General features: G+C 47.7%; 1 protein-coding gene across 1 annotated transcript in view; it reads left to right on the plus strand.

The window, feature by feature from the left end:
* Positions 1–6409: 6409 nt before the first annotated feature.
* Positions 6410–18862, plus strand: part of sema3bl (sema domain, immunoglobulin domain (Ig), short basic domain, secreted, (semaphorin) 3bl) — a 55630-nt gene continuing 43177 nt past the window's right edge. Inside the window, exon 1 of the mRNA XM_039008513.1 lies at positions 6410–6739. Within this exon, the coding sequence (XP_038864441.1) occupies positions 6631–6739 (109 nt within the window). The 5' untranslated portion in view covers positions 6410–6630. The remainder of the gene's footprint in view (positions 6740–18862) is intronic.

Below are 18862 nucleotides of genomic sequence, written 5' to 3' on the forward strand. Positions count from 1 at the left end.
GCTACAGGATCAGTACAGACAGGCTACAGGATCAGTACAGACAGGGCTACAGGATCAGTACAGACAGGCTACAGGATCAGTACAGACAGGCTACAGGATCAGTACAGACAGGCTACAGGATCAGTACAGACAGGGCTACAGGATCAGTACAGACAGGCTACATGATCAGTACAGACAGGCTACAGGATCAGTACAGACAGGCTACAGGATCAGTACAGACAGGCTACAGGATCAGTACAGACAGGGCTACAGGATCAGTACAGACAGGCTACAGGATCAGTACAGACAGGCTACAGGATCAGTACAGACAGGCTACAGGATCAGTACAGACAGGCTACAGGATCAGTACAGACAGGGCTACAGGATCAGTACAGACAGGCTACATGATCAGTACAGACAGGCTACAGGATCAGTACAGACAGGCTACAGGATCAGTACAGACAGGCTACAGGATCAGTACAGACAGGCTACAGGATCAGTACAGACAGGCTACAGGATCAGTACAGACAGGCTACAGGATCAGTACAGACAGGCTACAGGATCAGTACAGACAGGGTGTATAGACAGGCATTATCCTTTGAACATGTCACTGTGTAGAGGGAGTGGGGAGATCAAAACCCAACTGGAAACAGAAGGCCATGGGGCTTTCTCCTTTGCCCCTCCACACCCCCACACCAGCCAATACTCAGGGGGTGTGGAGGGGCAAAGGAGAAAGCCCCATGGCCTTCTGTTTCCAGTTGGGTTTTGATCTCTCTAACTGATCTAGGCCCAACAATACGCCCTTTCAGCGACACGCTCACTGGTCGCAGCTACATGTTTGTGTTTAGGCATTGCTGTGATCGGCCAATCAGAGCCAGCCGGTGCCAGCTCCTTGGAGCCAGAATCCTTCTCTCTCGCTCCTCCCGCTAGGCTGGATTGAGGCTGATGAGCTGGTCAGTCCTGCCGCAGCGTTCCGCCAAGTAGCACCAACTTTTAAGGGAAAGGGGAGATGGAGACGCTTGACTGCGCGGCAGTGAAGCAGAAAGCTTTTTATATGCGTGTTTATAACTTAGGGCAGTCTGGAAAGAGTGAGGGAGAGGGGGGTGAGAGAGAGAGAGAGAGATGAAGAGCAGGCATCGGCAGGGGAAGGGCACTGCTCTGCTGGGGAATGTCTGGTCTGGAAGGAGAGAAAGAAATATATATATATATTATATATATATATATATATATATATATATAGAGAGAGAGAGAGATAGAGAGGTATGTATTTAAGGACAGAAGGGAGAGATGCCAAGCGGTCCTTGCCCCTGATGAGGGAAATAAGAGGTGCATATTTACACCTCCTCCAGAGTAAGAAAAACAGTCACGTTTTATGACTGTGATTATTATGATTGTGCTCTTTGGTGAAGGATGGGGGGGCTTAAGGAAAGAAATGTAATGTCTCATAAATGTCAAGTTAACTCTTATTTTCCCTTTTTCTGTTTTGTCTTTTAGTGACCCACTCAAAGAAAACCATTACATGGCAGGGTTACCATACATAACTCAACATAACATAACCCAGTTTACCTCATTCTAAGGACTGGACCCAGCACTCTGCTATGTTTAGTCGGAAAATGATCATTTCTTGAGACAAATTAGATTTTATTTGATAGAAGGTATCATGTACTTATAATAGCAAAATGGTTTGGCTTTGGATTGGTTTTATGTTCCCTCTCCTACTTAATGGGTTGTTACAGATTAGTCAGGGCAACTTTTTGGTTCTGTTATATTTCTCCTACTGTATAACTGTATAACTGTAAACCCTGAAGGCTCCCAAAATATCCACTGCTCTGACTCACGCACACGCACGCGCACGCACGCACGCACGCACGCACGCACGCACGCACACACACACACACACACACACACACACACACACACACACAGTGCTAGACCACCCCTGTGTAACTCTAAAATGAAACAGACTTAAATATTGACATACACCACAGTCACTCAACACACAACACATTCTAGGCTCACAAAGCAAAGAAGCAGAGTGATACATACACACACAAACACACTGACACCCTCCCTTTGACACACTTGATGAATGTCTTTCTGGGTGGAGGGGGTAAACAAATAAACGTTGGGCACCATGATCTCTGGGTCAGGGGTTATAGGTCACGGTCAATGACGATGCTGCTCTGATCATCTGTGTTCAGGTCGTGAACTTATCATACGGCACCAATCACAGCGCAGCATCATCCGCATCACTGTCCCCCCTGAGCCAAATGCAATGGATTATCTACAGTACTTAACATGAAGATTATTGTTGCACATCATCACTACTTTGGTTATCTTCAGTAACTGTTGCTGTTGGTAGAGTCAGAGCGGTGTGTTTGCCAGATTCCCAGATGTTTTAGATGGTGATGAAATCATCCATCTTGATGGGAGATTATCCTGACATATCTCCCCACAGAGGGAGCACTACTCTGGGGCCCGGGGCCAGGGATCCGTCCCTCAGTCCTCCCCGGTGTAGGCTAGCAGCCAGAGAGCTCCTAGCCTACGTAGAGTAGGGGACAGGAGGGCTATAGAGCCCCAAGGATAGATCCCTGAGGAGCTCCAGAGCTCTTTTGGAGAGATCCAGGAATAGATCCCTGAGGAGCTCCAAAGCTGTTTTGGAGAGGTCCAGGAATAGATCCCCGAGGAGCTCCAAAGTTGTTTTGGAGAGGTCCAAGAATAGATCCCTGAGGAGCTCCAAAGCTGTTTTGGAGAGGTCCAAGAATAGATCCCTGAGGAGCTCCAGAGCTGTTTTGGAGAGGTCCAAGAATAGATCCCTGAGGAGCTCCAAAGCTGTTTTGGAGAGGTCCAGGAATAGATCCCTGAGGAGCTCCAGAGCTGTTTTGGAGAGGTCCAAGAATAGATCCCTGAGGAGCTCCAGAGCTGTTTTGGAGAGGTCCAGGAATAGATCCCTGAGGAGCTCCAAAGCTGTTTTGGAGAGGTCCAAGAATAGATCCCTGATGAACTCCAGAGCTGTTTTGGAGAGGTCCAAGAATAGATCCCTGAGGAGCTCCAGAGCTGTTTTGGAGAGGTCCAAGAATAGATCCCTGAGGAGCTCCAAAGCTGTTTTGGAGAGGTCCAAGAATAGATCCCTGAGGAGCTCCAAAGCTGTTTTGGAGAGGTCCAAAAATAGATCCCTGAGGAGCTCCAGAGCTGTTTTGGAGAGGTCCAATGATAGATCCCTGAGGAGCTCCAGAGCTGTTTTGGAGAGATCCCAAGAATATATCCCTGAGGAGCTCCAAAGCTGTTTTGGAGAGGTCCAAGAATAGATCCCTGAGGAGCTCCAGAGCTTGTTTCAAAGTCCCTATCGTACTGAACGTTACTGAGAGCACAGGTGGGGAATGTAGATTATATTGGGGAGGCAAGGGAGTAAAGGAGAGAGAGAGTAGCAACATGAGAGAGAGCGAGGGTGGGATGGTGGGATAAGGAAAATTCTAGCTTAGTGGAGGGTTGAGAGAAGAAGGTGGGGAGTGTTGAGGAGGAGTGCATATAAAAGGGAGTAGGGAGAGCTCAAGACTTATTTGAGAACAGGGAGTGGGAGGAGGATATGTTAGTGGGGGAGTCAATAGTGAAAAGTGGAATGGTTGCTCAATGGGGAATAAAACCAGAAAGAATATATATAACAGTGACTGCTCTATTCAAGCAAAACCACAATCCACAACTGTGAGTCTGGGATGAGTCAAAAACAATAACCTCCCAGGCCCAGTGCAGCATGTTGAAATTACATGTATAGTTGACTCTCTCTCTTTGTTTGGGTCAGTACATGGATCTAAACATGCATTCTTGTAACACAAGATATGTGTTGTTTTTGACTGAGTATCAATGAACAGCGTTATTCAGTCTGACTATGTATGTGAGGCCAGTAGTTGTAGTATTGACTCCACAGTCCTCTGCTCCCTCCCTCCCTCCCTTCCATGCTGCTGCGTTTAAAGGCACCGGTCAGCGGTCACTGCACAGGTCAGTCTGTAATCAGGGTCTGCTTAGACTGAGGGCCTGTGGGGCGACTACAGGGCTCATGAGCACCCCCTGACACACCCAAGAGTCAAAGGTCAAATGTGACACGCCCCGTTCCACGAGCCTGAGTGGGGGGGTGGGGTCGGGCCCTCTGATGTTTGGGGTTTTAGGCTGGGTTTCTGTACAGCACTTTGAGATATCAGTTGATGCATGAAGGGCTATGTAAATACAGTTGATTTGATGTAACCATGGCAACCCAGGTGTCTGACAGGTAGGGTGGCAAGTACATTGTCTCATGAAATGCACATAGCTACACACACATCACAGTGTGTATGTACACGCATGTATGTTCCTCTATTTTATAGCCATTTTCACTCAACACATCCAGACACATCTTCAGCCACTCTGCACCTGCACTATGATACTGTATATAGTGGTTTGTAGTAAAACCAGGTGTACTTTGTCTCTATCAGCCAAACGGGACTCAGCTCTCCTTCCTGTCCAGACTGTAGCCACACACAGGCACGCACACACACTCCTGCTCACGCACACACAGGCACGCACACACACTCCTGCTCACGCACACACCTCCTCTCAGGTTTTAATAATACAAAACCCTCTCTTCACCTTCAATCATCCCTCTCTCCTCCCCAGCTCTGGGAGCGTACAGGGGGCAGGCTGAGGCAAGGCGGACTGTTGAAATAGATTCCAGAGTGGTCCCTGTGGAGAGAAGCAGCCTGTCGCCCCTGTCCGCTCCGATCCACTCCACTCCCTTCCAATCCCAGCATCCACGCTCAGCTCCAGAGAGGGATAAAACATTTATGAACCCCATCTTACTGCCCCTAGGCAAGGCCTGGCCACCGGCTGTGGCTCCCCTCCACCACCACTGCCTCCTTTACCTGGCAGAGCAGGGACCATGGAGAACGTGCATGGGTAGCGGACAGCTAGGTTATTATCGCCACAGCGACGCCGCCTTCACTGAGAGCAGCCAACGGTCAGTACTCAGTACATCTACGTGGACATCTGCGTTACATCACACTAACTCTGAATCATCAACATTTTACTCTCAATTACAGGGGACATTGGTAGTGAGGGGGGAAAAGATATCGTGGACAGCGTAACTAGGGTGCCTGTCGTTGCGTTGTGGTTGTTTTCAGATTGTGTGTGTCATAGCATGTGATCCTGACGATAGCTGCCGTCAGATGGTCTGCATGGTCAACATGGCCTCGGTATGGCCTTACTGGACATGGAGAGTGTCATAAATAGACCAAGTGATAAATCATTCTCTCTCTCTCTCTCTCTCTCTCTCTCTCTCTCTCTCTCTCTCTCTCTCTCTCTCTCTCTCTCTCTCTCACACACACACTGAATATAAGCAGTTCAACATTCTCTCTGCCATTCTCAATCATAGCTGAAGTACTGCTGGATAATTGGGGGAAAGTGATGCAATCTCAAAGAAGCTCCTATAGGATTTACATTTAACCCGAAAAACGTCTGGAACAATGTAACAATGTAACTCTGTCCAAGAGAAACGGCATTTCTCCAAATATCCCCCCTTCGATCATACAGTACATTCCCCATTCAACCATACACACTTTTTTGTTGTTGCTGAACTTAGGTGTTCCAAAACACCACACAAAACAGGTTGCAAAGCTGTAGGATCCCTTATGGTTAAGAGGGTGTTCCTTTGGTCCATTCCAATTAGGTGTTGCTATGGCTGAGCCAGCGCTGGAATGCATTATTTATGTTTAGGTTATGGGGACAAGAACAGTTCCATTTTGCGTTGATCTCTTAATCAAGGTGCAAATGCTACTCCCACTGCCATTGAATTCAAGTACAAGGGAAGGGAACCTCTTTCCTGGTAGAAACCAGTTTCACAAAAGGCAGTGGATTTTCATTGCCCTGACACCTTGAATGCTTAGCCATAACCCCTCTGAGACCCCTGCTCATTTGGAGAGTGGAGGAGTACCCCTCAATTTAATTAAAGCACTGCACACGTTACAATAGCTCTCAAGGGGGCAGGTCGCCCATGATGCGGACAGACCCAGTAATGCCCCATTATTTTTGCGCACAGACCATGATAAAATAGACTATTCATTTCACTCCATTTCAGGTTAAAATACTTAATCAGACATAGGCTTTAAACAACATTCAATTACATCTCAATCGACTACTAAAATAATGTAACACATGTATTTATCACCTAGCGCGAACAGAGGACTCCGGAGCATTTTCAGTTGAGAGCGTGTCTGGTGAGAGGCGGATCGCTTGGTTGGAAACGCTTCCCTCCACTGGCTGCTGCTCTGTTCTCTTGCACCTCCAGAGAAAGGCGGGGTGAGTCTATCCGGTCTATCCCAAGCCCTGTCTAAAAACGGACTCCTTCGGACATCTGAGAATGAACAAAAACTCCGGGGCTGGGGCAAAGGCTGTTCAGAGGGAAACGCGTGTTGAGACCATTATTAATATCTGAGCCCATTACGCACGGAGTTCAGATACAGGAGTGACCGAGTCCTTCACGTTTATGACAATTTAGTTTAATCACTTTTTAAAAATACAGTAATACAAACGTTTAGAATAGAAATATTAGTTTGTTACAGAGGTGAATTGCAACATTTCCAAAAACTCAAACATCTATCGACAAAAGGACATTTCCAAGGAAGCATGAAGGAACTATCGACTTTCTGCCACAGGATGACTCTGGTTGCTCTACTTCTAACAACTGTCTCAGCTACCAAGATGAACGTACCCCGACTCAGACTTTCATACAAAGGTAAAATACTATATATGATGTAGGCCTATTAATAAATGCATTTGATCACGTGTATGTTTTCTGTTCAGTAGGTTGATTGATTGATTTATTTTTAACATTTTCAAATGTTGTATTATTTTAACGTTCTTAGACCCTCCTGGGAGGGAAATTATGGGGAATAATTAAGTTATGTATTTGTTCATTAGACTACTCATCTTAAACTATGTGTCGTCGTTTGAAAATGGGTTTTGACAGAGCACACAAGATGTTTGAACATGTTCCGTAACATTATTTGATTACGTTCATTAGGTTCATTAGGCTACTTTCTCCATGGCGTGTATGTGGATTATAGCCTACTGCTTTTTATTCATTATGACGGTACACACTCCCGTGTAAGCACTCATTTTAAGAATGTTTGCTAGCGTGTTGGTGTGTGTGTGTGTGTGTGTACACAACACAGGTGTGAGTGCTCTCCACAGTGCAGATTCATGCGCCATCAATTGTGGGCAACATTGCGAATTTGAGAGATCTCTGAATTTTTTTGAAACCCTCCGAAAGTAAATTTGGAGCTATTATAGACCTATTATAGACCTATATAATAACGTTGTATTAGTAATAGGCCTACACCATTTTTTTTAAACAATGTTCTCAAATACACATGGACTAATGTTCTGTTGACCTGAGCATCAGGCTACATGTGTTCATATTAACGAAAAACAAGACGCATGTTTAAGGCCTACAAATCCAAGAAACTCGTAAAAAAAAAAAATATTTTCAAAAAATATTTCGATTAAATGTAACTCAGTAATATATATCATATAATTTCATAAACACTAATACATTTAATTGCTTTTATCCCATTGTGTCTGCATGTCAGGCACACCCCTACAATAGTATTTTACTTGCAACACGCTTTTATCGCACAGGCCTATGCTTGATATCATTTGGGTGAGTTAAATCTTTTCAGTTAAATCTTTTCAGTCGCACGTCTTGGAGGGTCTTGTCAAGGTGGGGAATTATTGTGTAAATATGGTTGATTGTGCGCTACTTAGTTTGTTGGTTTTAACTTAACTTTGATAGATCGCCTACCTTTGTCCCTGAAGGGCGTTTGGTGTGTTTTCACCTCTTCGCCGTCGGGCACACCGTGGCGCCCGAGAATTGTATTCAATTACTGCCCGGCAATTACGTTTCATAGAGCGCGCGGTGCACGGCTGTTCAACACGGAAACCGGTAGGCTCTGTCTCTGCACACTCATCAATACAAATACATGGATTAGTAATTTATTGTCTGACAACCACTTTCATTCAACTGCTGTTTTATCTGTGGCTCATGGTTTACAGCGGGAGAACGGTGGTCCTTGATCAACCTCACAATGTTAGACATTTGGAACCGTGTCAGATTACGGTCGTAAATGCCTTGAATGTCTGGTAGCCTACCCTGAGTATCATGACTCAGGCTGCCTGTATGGAGAGGTGCTTGGCTTGGCTGGACCATAGTGTTGGAATTCCCTGGTCAGTGTTCACAAACATGGCCCTTCCCCAGTCCAAGTGAGTCTGCAATTATTAGGGATAAAAATCAAAAAGGATTTCCTCCTTTTGGAGTCGATGTTTTCATTAGAAAAAAAATCACTCCATTTTTTTCTCCATATCCTGTTGCTGGAAAAATGGTACATCGAACTGGCTTGTACATTTCCCTGGTATTGACATCTTGACCATAGAGTTCAGTTAGTTTCCCCTGTTCAGATCCCACTATATAGCCCGAGGCATCATCCTTTCCCTGGGGCTTTAGAGGTCATTTAGAAACAGGAAACATTGTCATTTTCTCATCTAATCAACTAGTAGGAGTTCAAGCAGGAAGGGGCACCGAGCAGCCCCACTTCCTCTAAATCACCTTTAGCACTTCTGCCCTCCATCTGTTACAGCCCTCCATCCCTTCATCCCTTCATCCCAACCCCTCCACTGCTTCACTCAAAGATAATCATCAGTTAGTTAATCCTCCAATCCGTTCCTCTGACCAGAGTCCCTCTCCCCCGTACCCCTCCCCTCGGCTCCCTCTCTTTCTATTCTCCCGGTGGTATTGGTTGATCCCAGGTAGTGGTGCTCCTGCCTCTTGCTTCCTGCTTCCTGCTCTGTGTGTCAGACTGGATAGATGGTCAGTGGGAGAGCAGACTGGGTTTGTGATGGGAAGTGGGGAACAGCCCCTAAACCCCTGGCAGTGGGCTCGTAAAGTGTTTCTGGGGCTCCAGGGTCGGGGGCCGGTTGTTTACGGGGGTTCTCAGGGGGTGTCATTGTAGCCCCAGGTCTTTCCGTGCGTTGCTGGTGAGCGTTTGTAGATGGAGCACCCCCCCACCCCCCAGTCCCTCTGTCTTCTCACCTCCCACCATGTCCCCCTCCTCCCCCTAACCCGTCCCATCAATCATATGCAGACCTCAGGAGGATAAATATGCCTGGGCAGTGGACACACTACTCACACACACATGCACATGGACACACGTGTGCACACACACCTCTCTCTCTTGCTCGCATGTACACGAACACAAAAACACAGACAAACACACTGCTCCTCATCATCACCCATTTTGAAAGTGCTGCAGATGGAGGAGCTGCTTGTTTTAGTTGACATGAATGAAGGAGTTTGTTTTTACAGTGTTGCTCAGATGTTGTTCCAGGGGGATTTAGAAGTCTCTCTCTCTCTCTCTCTCTCTCTCTCTCTCTCTCTCTCTCTCTCTCTCTCTCTCTCTCTCTCTCTCTCTCTCTCTCTCTCTGTCTCTCTCTCTCTCTCTCTCTCTCTCTCTCTCTCTCTGTCTCTCTCTCTCTCTCTCTGTCTCTCTGTCTCTCTCTCTCTCTCTCTCTCTCTCTCTCTCTCTCTCTCTCTCTCTCTCTCTCTCTCTCTCTCTCTCTCTCTCTCTTTCCTTAAGTGCTCCCAGGCTTCTGGAAGAAAAAAAGATTCTCAGAAACTGGGCCAGTTGGCTTATCACTCCAAAGAACTGTATACTGTACAGCGCTGAGAAATTGGAGCGAGAGAGTGAAATACGGAGTGAACTTTTGGTTGTATGACACGGATTGACAGAATTGGGTTGGACTATAGCTCCGGCTGGCATTGCCCCTCAGCTCAACTCCAGTTGTTATGGAATTAGTTTAGGAAATCAAAAGCTCAAGAAAGTCTGAGGAGATGTTCTAGATTCTCTACCATTGAGTGGTGGATTGTTCAAGAATGTTTGTCAGTAATATCTGTCTGTTCCAGTATCTCCAAAAACAAGATGGCCGCCTTGCTGCTACAATGCAGGGATGGTGACAGTGGCAGGTACAGTGCATTCGGAAAGTGTTCAGACCCCTTCCCTTTTTCCACATTTTGTTACATTACAGCCTTTGCTATGAGACTCAAAATTAAGCTCAGGTGCATCATAGTTTCAATTGATCATCCTTGAGATGTTTCTACAACTTCATTGGAGTCCACCTGTGGTGATTTGGACATGATTTGGAAAGGCACACACCTGTCTATATAAGGTCCCATTGTTGACAGTGCATGTCAGAGCAAAAACCAAGCCATGCGGTAGAAGAAATTGTCCGTAGAGCTCCGAGACAGGATTGTGTCGAGGCACAGATCTGGGGAAGGGTACCAAAAATGTCTGCAGCATTGAAGGTCCCCAAGAACACAGAGGCAGCCATCATTCTTAAATGGAAAAAGTTTGGAAGAGCTGGCATCCCGGCCAAACTGAGCAATCGGGGGAGAAGGGCCTTGGTCAGGGAGGTGACCAAGAACCCGATGGTCACTCTGACAGAGCTCCAGAGTTCCTCTGTGGAGATGGGAGAACCTTCCAGAAGGACAACCATCTCTGCAACACTCCACCAATCAGGTTTTTATGATAGAGTGGCCAGACGGAAGCCACTCCTCAGTAAAAGGCACATGACGTCTTGCTTTTAGCTTGCCAAAATGCACCTAAAGGACTCTCAGACCATGAGAAACAAGATTCTCTGGTCTGATGAATGCAAGACTGAACTCTTTGGCCTGAATGCCAAGCGTCATGTCTGGGGGAAACCAGGCACCATCCCTACCGTGAAGCATGGTGGTGGCAGCATCATGCTGTGGGGATGTTTTTCAGCATCAGAGACTGGGAGACTAGTCAGGATCGGGGGAAAGATGAATGGAGCAAAGTACAGAGAGATCCTTGATGAAAACCTGCTCCAGAGCGCACAGGACCTCAGACTGGGGCGAAGGTTCACCTTCCAACAGGACAATGACCCTAAGCACACAGCCAATACAATGCAGGAGTGGCTTTGGGACAAGTCTCTGAATGCCCTTGAGTGGCCCAACCAGAGCCCAGACTTGAACCACTTTGAACATCTCTGGAGAGACCTGGAAATAGCTGTGCAGCGACGCTCCCCATCCAATCTGACAGAGCTTGAGAGGATCTGCAGAGAAGAATGAGATAAACTCCCCAAATACAGGTGTGTCAAGCATCATACCCAAGAAGACGAGGCTGTAATCGCTGCCAAAGTAAAGAGTCTGAATACTTATGTAAATGGTATATTTCATTTTTTATTTTTTTTTTATTTGTCATTATGGGGTATTGTGTGTAGATTGATGAGGGGGGAAAAAACAATTTGATCAATTTTAGAATAAGGCTGTAACGTAACAAAATGTGGAAAAGTCAAGGGGTCTGAATACTTTCAGAATGCACTGTAGCTAGCTGCCGACGCCCGACACCTCAGAGCTGTCATCTCTGCTGTTATCACACCCTGTGGCATTCTCACACACGTGTGTGTCTGGTGTCTGAGCCTTGCTGAAGTGTCACCGTGTCACCGTGCCAGCCTCCTTCATGCCTAAACTTAACCATGGAGTTGTTTTTGTTTGAAACCTATCCCAAACCTTCACCCTTAACTTAACCATTCGGAATTAATGCCTGAACTTAACCATGGACATTTTGAATTTATGGACAAAGGTTGGATTCTGCCGTGAGACGGAGGAGAGGAGAGAGGGAGAGGAACACACGAGAGGTGTGAGAGAGAAGAGGGGGAGGCTGGGAAAGGAAAGAGAGAACGGAAGAGTCTAAGAAGATGTAGAGAAAGGGACTTATTATTTGTTCCACCTGTCAGACCTATGGGCACTCTCTGGACTCTGGCGAACCTGATGTGTGCTTCTTTATGACTTTAAAGGAAATTAGATTGAAGTGAAGTTGAGGAGAAATGATTTATTGGCTGGGCAGATATTTTTTTTAATGCCCCATCAAGTCAAAGTGAAAACAGGTGGGGCTATGAACCATACCCACCTAGATGCAACCACTCTTCAGACCCCCCCAGCCCCCCGCCCCAGTAGCTCCTACTCCTAGTCAGGGCAGGTCAGTGTGACTGGGGAGTAATGGATTACACAGCCATGGATGGAGCTCAGTCAGGAGAGGCCTGAACAATGCATCATTGTGTCTGTAGCGTTGGCTATAACTGGGAGCTATCCACTGCCTCCAATTAGGTAATAAGGCCTGGCAACACGCCTTCCTCTCCCCGTCTCCCCATAGTGCCACATCTGGTAGGGGTCTGGGCTTTCCGTCCATGACAACCAGGCACCGTATTAAGTGGAGAGTAATCTGATGTTGAGATGCGTTCCGATCTGATGTTCAGATGTGGTTCTGATAAGCTACAGTTACTGTACTGTGTTTGTCTGTCCATGTCACCAAGGGCTAACTGTGGCTTTCCCATGCCTTTGGCCGTTCTGTTTGGAGTCATGTCCATCTGGTTCATATCGCTTTGACACACACACACACACACACACACACACACACACACACACACACACACACACACACACACACACACACACACACACACACACACACACACACACACACACACACACACACACACACACACACACACATACACACATACACACACTCACGCACGCACGCACGCACACTCAGTGATCAATCTCTTGGTCTGTTTCTTTAACCTCTCTGTAGATCATTGTCTGGGGAGCCATTAGGGCCCAGCTGAGCCGCAGCATGACACAAGCTAAAGCAGTAAGCATTGAGAGCAACAGGGTCAGTGTGGCAGGCCTGGCTCTATAGGAGGAGTGTGTGTTAACGGCATGTTAGAGCAAAGAGAGGGATTGATGGAGGCATGAATGGAGGGGACGGTGAAATAACGACGGAATGGGGATAAAAGGAGGTAATGGTGGAACAGAGATGAGCGGATGAAAGGGGGGGAAGAGCAGGGGAAAGATAGAGGGATGAAAGGGGAAGGGAAGGAATGGCTCAGAGTAGAGCACCTGAGGGTGAGACACAGAGTCCCATTCAGCAGGCAGGTTTGAGGGTTCGAGGCCTAACAAAGTGTCATTGATCATCTGTCATGTAGATTAGTTCCCCCCTGTCCACAGGAGGGCTAGCAATGTGTGTGTGTGTGTTAGTCCGAGAGAAAGAGTGTCTATGCAAGTCTGTTTCTCTATATACACATTATACAGTCTCTGTGCGTCTGTACATTTGATTGTGTGTGTGTGTATAAAGAAACATTCCCATCCTGGATGGACAATAAAGTCTTATTCTATTTTATTCAATATGTGAGTATAAATATGTCACCCTTTTTAAGTACATTTGTGTTTTCATCTCCAGGGCTCAGTTCTGTCTGACCAGCGTGTCTAAGTGAGCCCTTGACAGTGCATTGTGTGAAGAGCTAGCCAATATAAACCCCAGTGTCCGGAGAAATGACAACGCTGTCCATGCGTGGAACAAATTACACAAATGGCTGCAGTCCAGGGGGTTAAATCTATTTGTTTGAACTGTTCCCACAAACCCACCCCATCCCCCTGTCATCCACCTCTCCAAACCTTCTACGTCCTTTTGTCTTCAAGTGGTTTCGCTTCATAACGGGGACAGCCGTGCCGGGAGTTGCTGTGTCATCTTAAAGATGGATGCCAGGGGTTTGAAGTGGGCTCTCCCTCCCCTCGGGTTGGGTAAACCGCTCAGACCTCTGCTGTACAGTTCACTGGAGAGCGAGAGAAAGCCAACGCGAGATAGACAGAACGAGGGAGAGGGAGGGAACGAGAGAGAGCGGGAGAGAGAGAGAAATATGGTCCTGCTTGGCCCATAGCACAGGCAAAGAAAGAAAGAGAGAGAGAGAAAAAGGTCCATGATTCGAGGGAGAGGGAGGGGTATTTATTTTAGGGTATGAAACGCTATACCTAAAGCAATACGGGCTCTCATAGCTACTCCATTAGGGGTTAGCGGGGTTTGTATATTTTCTGACTGCTGGTGGGGTTGGCCCTTGCTGCCTGCCGGTGCAAGCTGGCCCGGTGAGAGAGTTAGTGAGCGGGGCTACAGTTTCAACTGGGGCTGCAGGGCCCGTGGTCCTACGGGTCCCATGGGGCTCGGAAACTAGGGGTGGTAGTATTGACAGGAATGTCTAAATGCTAGGGGGGGGGGGGGGGGGGACTTGTGCATAAACACAGGTCTTTGCCCTCCCCCTTCCCCCACAATACTACTGTAATCACACTGATTGGACGTCACATCTATCGCAGTTCTCCGACTCTCTGATTTCTCCTATTTGGCTGACGTTCAGCACGGTGAACACAGGAAGCGGAGAACGTTCTTCCTCCCTTTTTGGCAAATGAGACAACAGCGGATTTGGTGGAAGGAAGGCCCTGCGTTCTCCCTGGGTTGGTCTGGGTGAGGGGCTACGTGTGGATGTCAGGATGAGTGTTGTTGGAATAAAGAATGAACTTGAGAAGGTGTCAGAATGTTGTTTGCATGTGTGTATGGGAGTGGGTTAGCGTAACGCGGGTGTATCCGTGTGTCTACCCCTGTTATTGCACTACAGATCCACTGCTGGAGAGTCTGGCTGTGGGCCAGTTGAAGGTGAGCAGGAGAAAGCCTGGGGGGATGGGAACTCCCTCTGAGAGCGTTCACAGCACAGACAGTCCGTGTCGCTCACAGTGATGTCAGCTGCTATGAACAATCCCCCCCCCCCCCCCCCCCCGCTGTCAGCTGCACTGCCTCCGCAATCAATTAGTTCCGCCCAGGAGCTGCTGACAGGAAGTGCCAAGAGCAACATCACCCGCTGCACATTCTATAATTATTACAGGGAACACACACACATCCACACAGACGTATGCACACACACACACACACACACACACGCACACACGCACACGCACACACACACTGCACTCCTTACCTCAACACTCCTGGCGATTATATAGGCTGCAGTTAACTGATACCTGAGCCAATGCTCCATACAGACGGTGTGTGTGTGGACACTTGTGTGTCCATTCCTGCATGAGTGTGTTTGTGTATGCATTTGTTAATTAAGAGAGTGCTTCAACATGGGGCGCTGCCTGCCTGCCGCTGATAGAGGGAGCCAGCTGGTACAGACCAGGGAGACTGCCTGCCTGCTAGAGTTGACGAGGGTCATTTCTTCATTACATAGAGAGGAGGAGGGAGATTTTCTCCGCTGGGTCTGGCAGGACTAGATTGGACTGGGCCTTCCAGGACCCCACTAGACCCTCCAGAAGTGGCCTGTTTCTGGTTCTTCTGACCCACCTTGTTGGGAAGCACTAGAACGCTTGACTGACGATCGACCACTTCACTGGGACGTATCATCAAGTCCCTGTCCCATTTCACGGCCCTCCATACTAGCCGTTTACACTTCAGCCCCAATTCCCCCAAAATGCCTGGTTTAGGGTATTTTATGAGCACTGTGTGTGAGCCAGCAGGGTTTGGACTGGGTTTGGGGCGAAACCTCAATCCACTGTGAAAGTTTACAGTGAGTTGGCTGTCCTTTTGATAAGGGGGTTGATTAGGGTCCGGGATGCTGAGGTCACCCTCTCCGCCCCTCTCTCCCTTCTGTCCCCCGGCCTGTTGGTTGGCTCTGTGGGGTAATTGTATGACCCTGCTCAGATAGGCGTCCTGAGACGAATGATAAGAGAGAGGTTCCAGGATGTGTGTGTGTGTGTGTGTGTGTGTTTGCGCGCGTGTTCACTTGCGTGCGTGTGCGCCCCTGTGTGCGCCTGTGTGTGCGTGCCAGTGGATCCATTCTGACAGAGCCCTGGCAGTGGTTTGAAGAATGGACTTTATCAGTGTTAACCTCAGGGCCCGCAGGGCCAACTTCTGTCTCCACCGAGGACTTTTACAACACAGAGGTCAAACATTCATTATGTGTGGTCATAGACATAGAATGACTAGAATGTGTTTTTAAGAAGCAAAAAAAAAACAAGCTTAGGAGTAGAGGATCGGTCCAATGCACGGTCTCTGTCAAACAGACGAACAAGCACGCACTCACACACACGCCGTGTAGAATTACTCCATGTAATGCCGTAGAGGAGACAACGTTAAAGCCAGGCCACCACCAGTGGGCAGAGTAACCCAGAGTGTTGTGTGTCCCCAGCCAAGACAAACACCTGACTTCTGTCCCATAGACACAAAGACCCCTTATAGACCCCATTCAGATCCCCAGTCCCCATACACAGTGTATCATCTAGGAAAGAGCAGCTAGGGGGATGAAATATAGCACATGCTGTTCTGTGAAAGTGTGTGTGTGTGTGTGTGTGTTTACTTGTGTGTGTATGATTCTACAGTCAGTTATATATGACAGGCCCGGAGATGACGGTGGACACGTGGACAGGAAATACAGGGCTTTCCTGTGTCACGGGCATCTGTTATGGGGCAGGTTGACACAGATAATGGTGGCAGTCCTGCCAAGTGGGTCCCTTGTGGGTCCGGTCCAAAAGGAGGGGGTGGGTAGTCTGGACAGTGGAGGAGATGGGGAGGGAGTGGGAGAAGATGGAGGAGGAGGTAAGATGGTTGACTTATGTGTAGACTCAGATTCCCAGCATTCTTGGCGCACAGCAATAATATACAGCAGCGCTAATACAAGGAACACTGGCCTGGGGAGTCTTTTAAAGGGTGCAATGAATGACTCTCTCTCTCTGTGTGTCAGTGTGTGTGTGTCGTTCTATGTGTGTGTCGTTCTATGTGTGTGTTATCTGTGGTGTGTGTGTGTGTGTACTAACCGCCAGGTGTGTGAAGACAGAAGGTGTGTGTGTGTGTGTGTCTATCTGCCTTTTGCATGTGAAAAAACTTGTCAGATGGAGGAGATAGGGGGAGAGAGGTTTGGGAGAGATGTAGCGATGACAGGCATGAGATTGAGACAAGGAGAGAGAAGGGATGGAACTGTACCACGAAGAACGAGTGAAGGAGAGAAGAGAGCGAGAGTGAAGGGTGCATGGTGTGGCCCTTGGGGTCTAACGGGCCTTAGATGTGCCCCCCCTCCTCCTCCCCTCTCCCCTCAACCCCTCATCCCTCGCCCTGAGCTCAGAATAACTCCTCCAGCCACTCCTAAACACACTGACGACTAACGCTCAATTTGTTCCTTGTAGAAGAGACAATCAAATGCGAGAGCATTGAGCGCTCCCTCACATGCGTCCTACTCCCCATCCTCCTCTCTCTGTCCCTTTCTCTCTCTCTCTCTCGCTCTCTTCACCTTAGTCTCTCCTTCTCACACTCTTCCAATCGTTGTTTTTCTGTCTAAACACTGAAATAATACAGCTAGATTGGGGTTATTTTTAAGACAAAATCAATCCCTCAGAAAACATCTTTACATACACAGCTGTGTGGATGATGGATGGAGGATGGAAATGTTGGACTTTAAGCTATGTGGCTAAGGTTTTCAGAGGATCTGTATTGAATGCAATGTCACAGTAAGATAATACAGTGTGTGTGATTGGATGTTACGGTTAAGACCGAGAATGTGGAATATTGCACGCTGAAGATTTTGGTATTTGTTGTCCCAGTCCTGGAGTTGGTCAGAGGTTTTCTTCATTACCGATCAAAGCTCTTGTGGCTGGTGGGACTGTGGACCACTAATGTAGTGTTGTCTGGGTCAATGGTGGTGTGGTTGGCACACATATAGATAGTCTGGGTTGGTCTGGGTTGGTCTGGGTTGGTCTGGGTTGGTCTGGGTTGGTCTGGGTTGGTCTGGGTTGGTCTGTGTTGGTCTGTGTTAGTCTGGGTTGGTCTGGGTTGGTCTGGGTTGGTCTTGGTTGGTCTGGGTTGGTCTTGGTTAGTCTAGGTTAGTCTAGGTTGGTCTGGGTTAGTCTGGGTTAGTCTGGGTTAGTCTGGGTTGTCTGGGTTGATCTGGGTTGTCCTAGTGTCGTATACTCTCCTACAGGGTCAATATTATCCCAGGGCTCGGGTGTCAGCTCTGAGGACCATCCAGACAGGGAGCTGGACATACAGGCACACACACACACACACACACACACACACACACACACACACACACACACACACACACACACACACACACACACACACACACACACACACACACACACACACACACACACACACACACACAAACAAGCCTATTATGGGGCATTAGCCTGTGGGGTGCCAGTATAGCGCGACCGGAGGGAGGACTCAGACGAGATGTTTACACTCTTAATCCACAGGACAAACACACAGGAAGACTGAAGAGGAGGGGAGAGGAGGAGAAAAGAGTAGAAGAGAGAGACAGGGCAAGAACCCTCCATAGACCCCGCCCACCCTGACCCCCTCCTCACCTCCTCTCTCTCCAGTCTCCAGCCGCTGTGTTTGGTTCCCGAAGCCCCAGACCCACAAAGAGTGACCCCTTTCTCTCTCTGTTTATTTGTGTCTGCGGGTCACCACAATCGGAGGATAGAGTGGATACTTGGTTAAAAGCTTTATGTAGGAGCGTAGTTGGTTTTCGTTTTGTTGAGTTGAGTTTAAGGCAAAATGGCTGTGATAATCAAGAACGGACACATTGAGAACAGGTGTAATACTTAGATCCTGGTTTTAGTTTGTTTAGAGCAATCATGTAGCGTGGCATGTTTTTCTCCATACATGCAATGTTTTTTAGCATTGGGGATTATTTTGTTGGTAAGTAAGAGGGTTATAAGGGAATTGACAGATATCTTACTGTGGGTGAGGTACAAATAGAGGGAGGGGAGATGAAGATGGAGAGAGGGAAGGAGACAAACAGAACAAGGGTGTGATGTGAAGTGTGGCAGAGGTTGAGTTTTCAGAGGAAAAGCGTCAGACTGTTACAGTGCCAACAAGTGTGAGTGTTTGCGTGTGTTTATGTGTGTGCGTTTTTTGTGTATAGTATCTTCAGTCTGGGGGGGTTGTGGGACATGGGG

This window comes from Salvelinus namaycush, chromosome 14 (genome assembly GCF_016432855.1).
Source record: "Salvelinus namaycush isolate Seneca chromosome 14, SaNama_1.0, whole genome shotgun sequence".
NCBI classification, from domain to species: domain Eukaryota; kingdom Metazoa; phylum Chordata; class Actinopteri; order Salmoniformes; family Salmonidae; genus Salvelinus; species Salvelinus namaycush.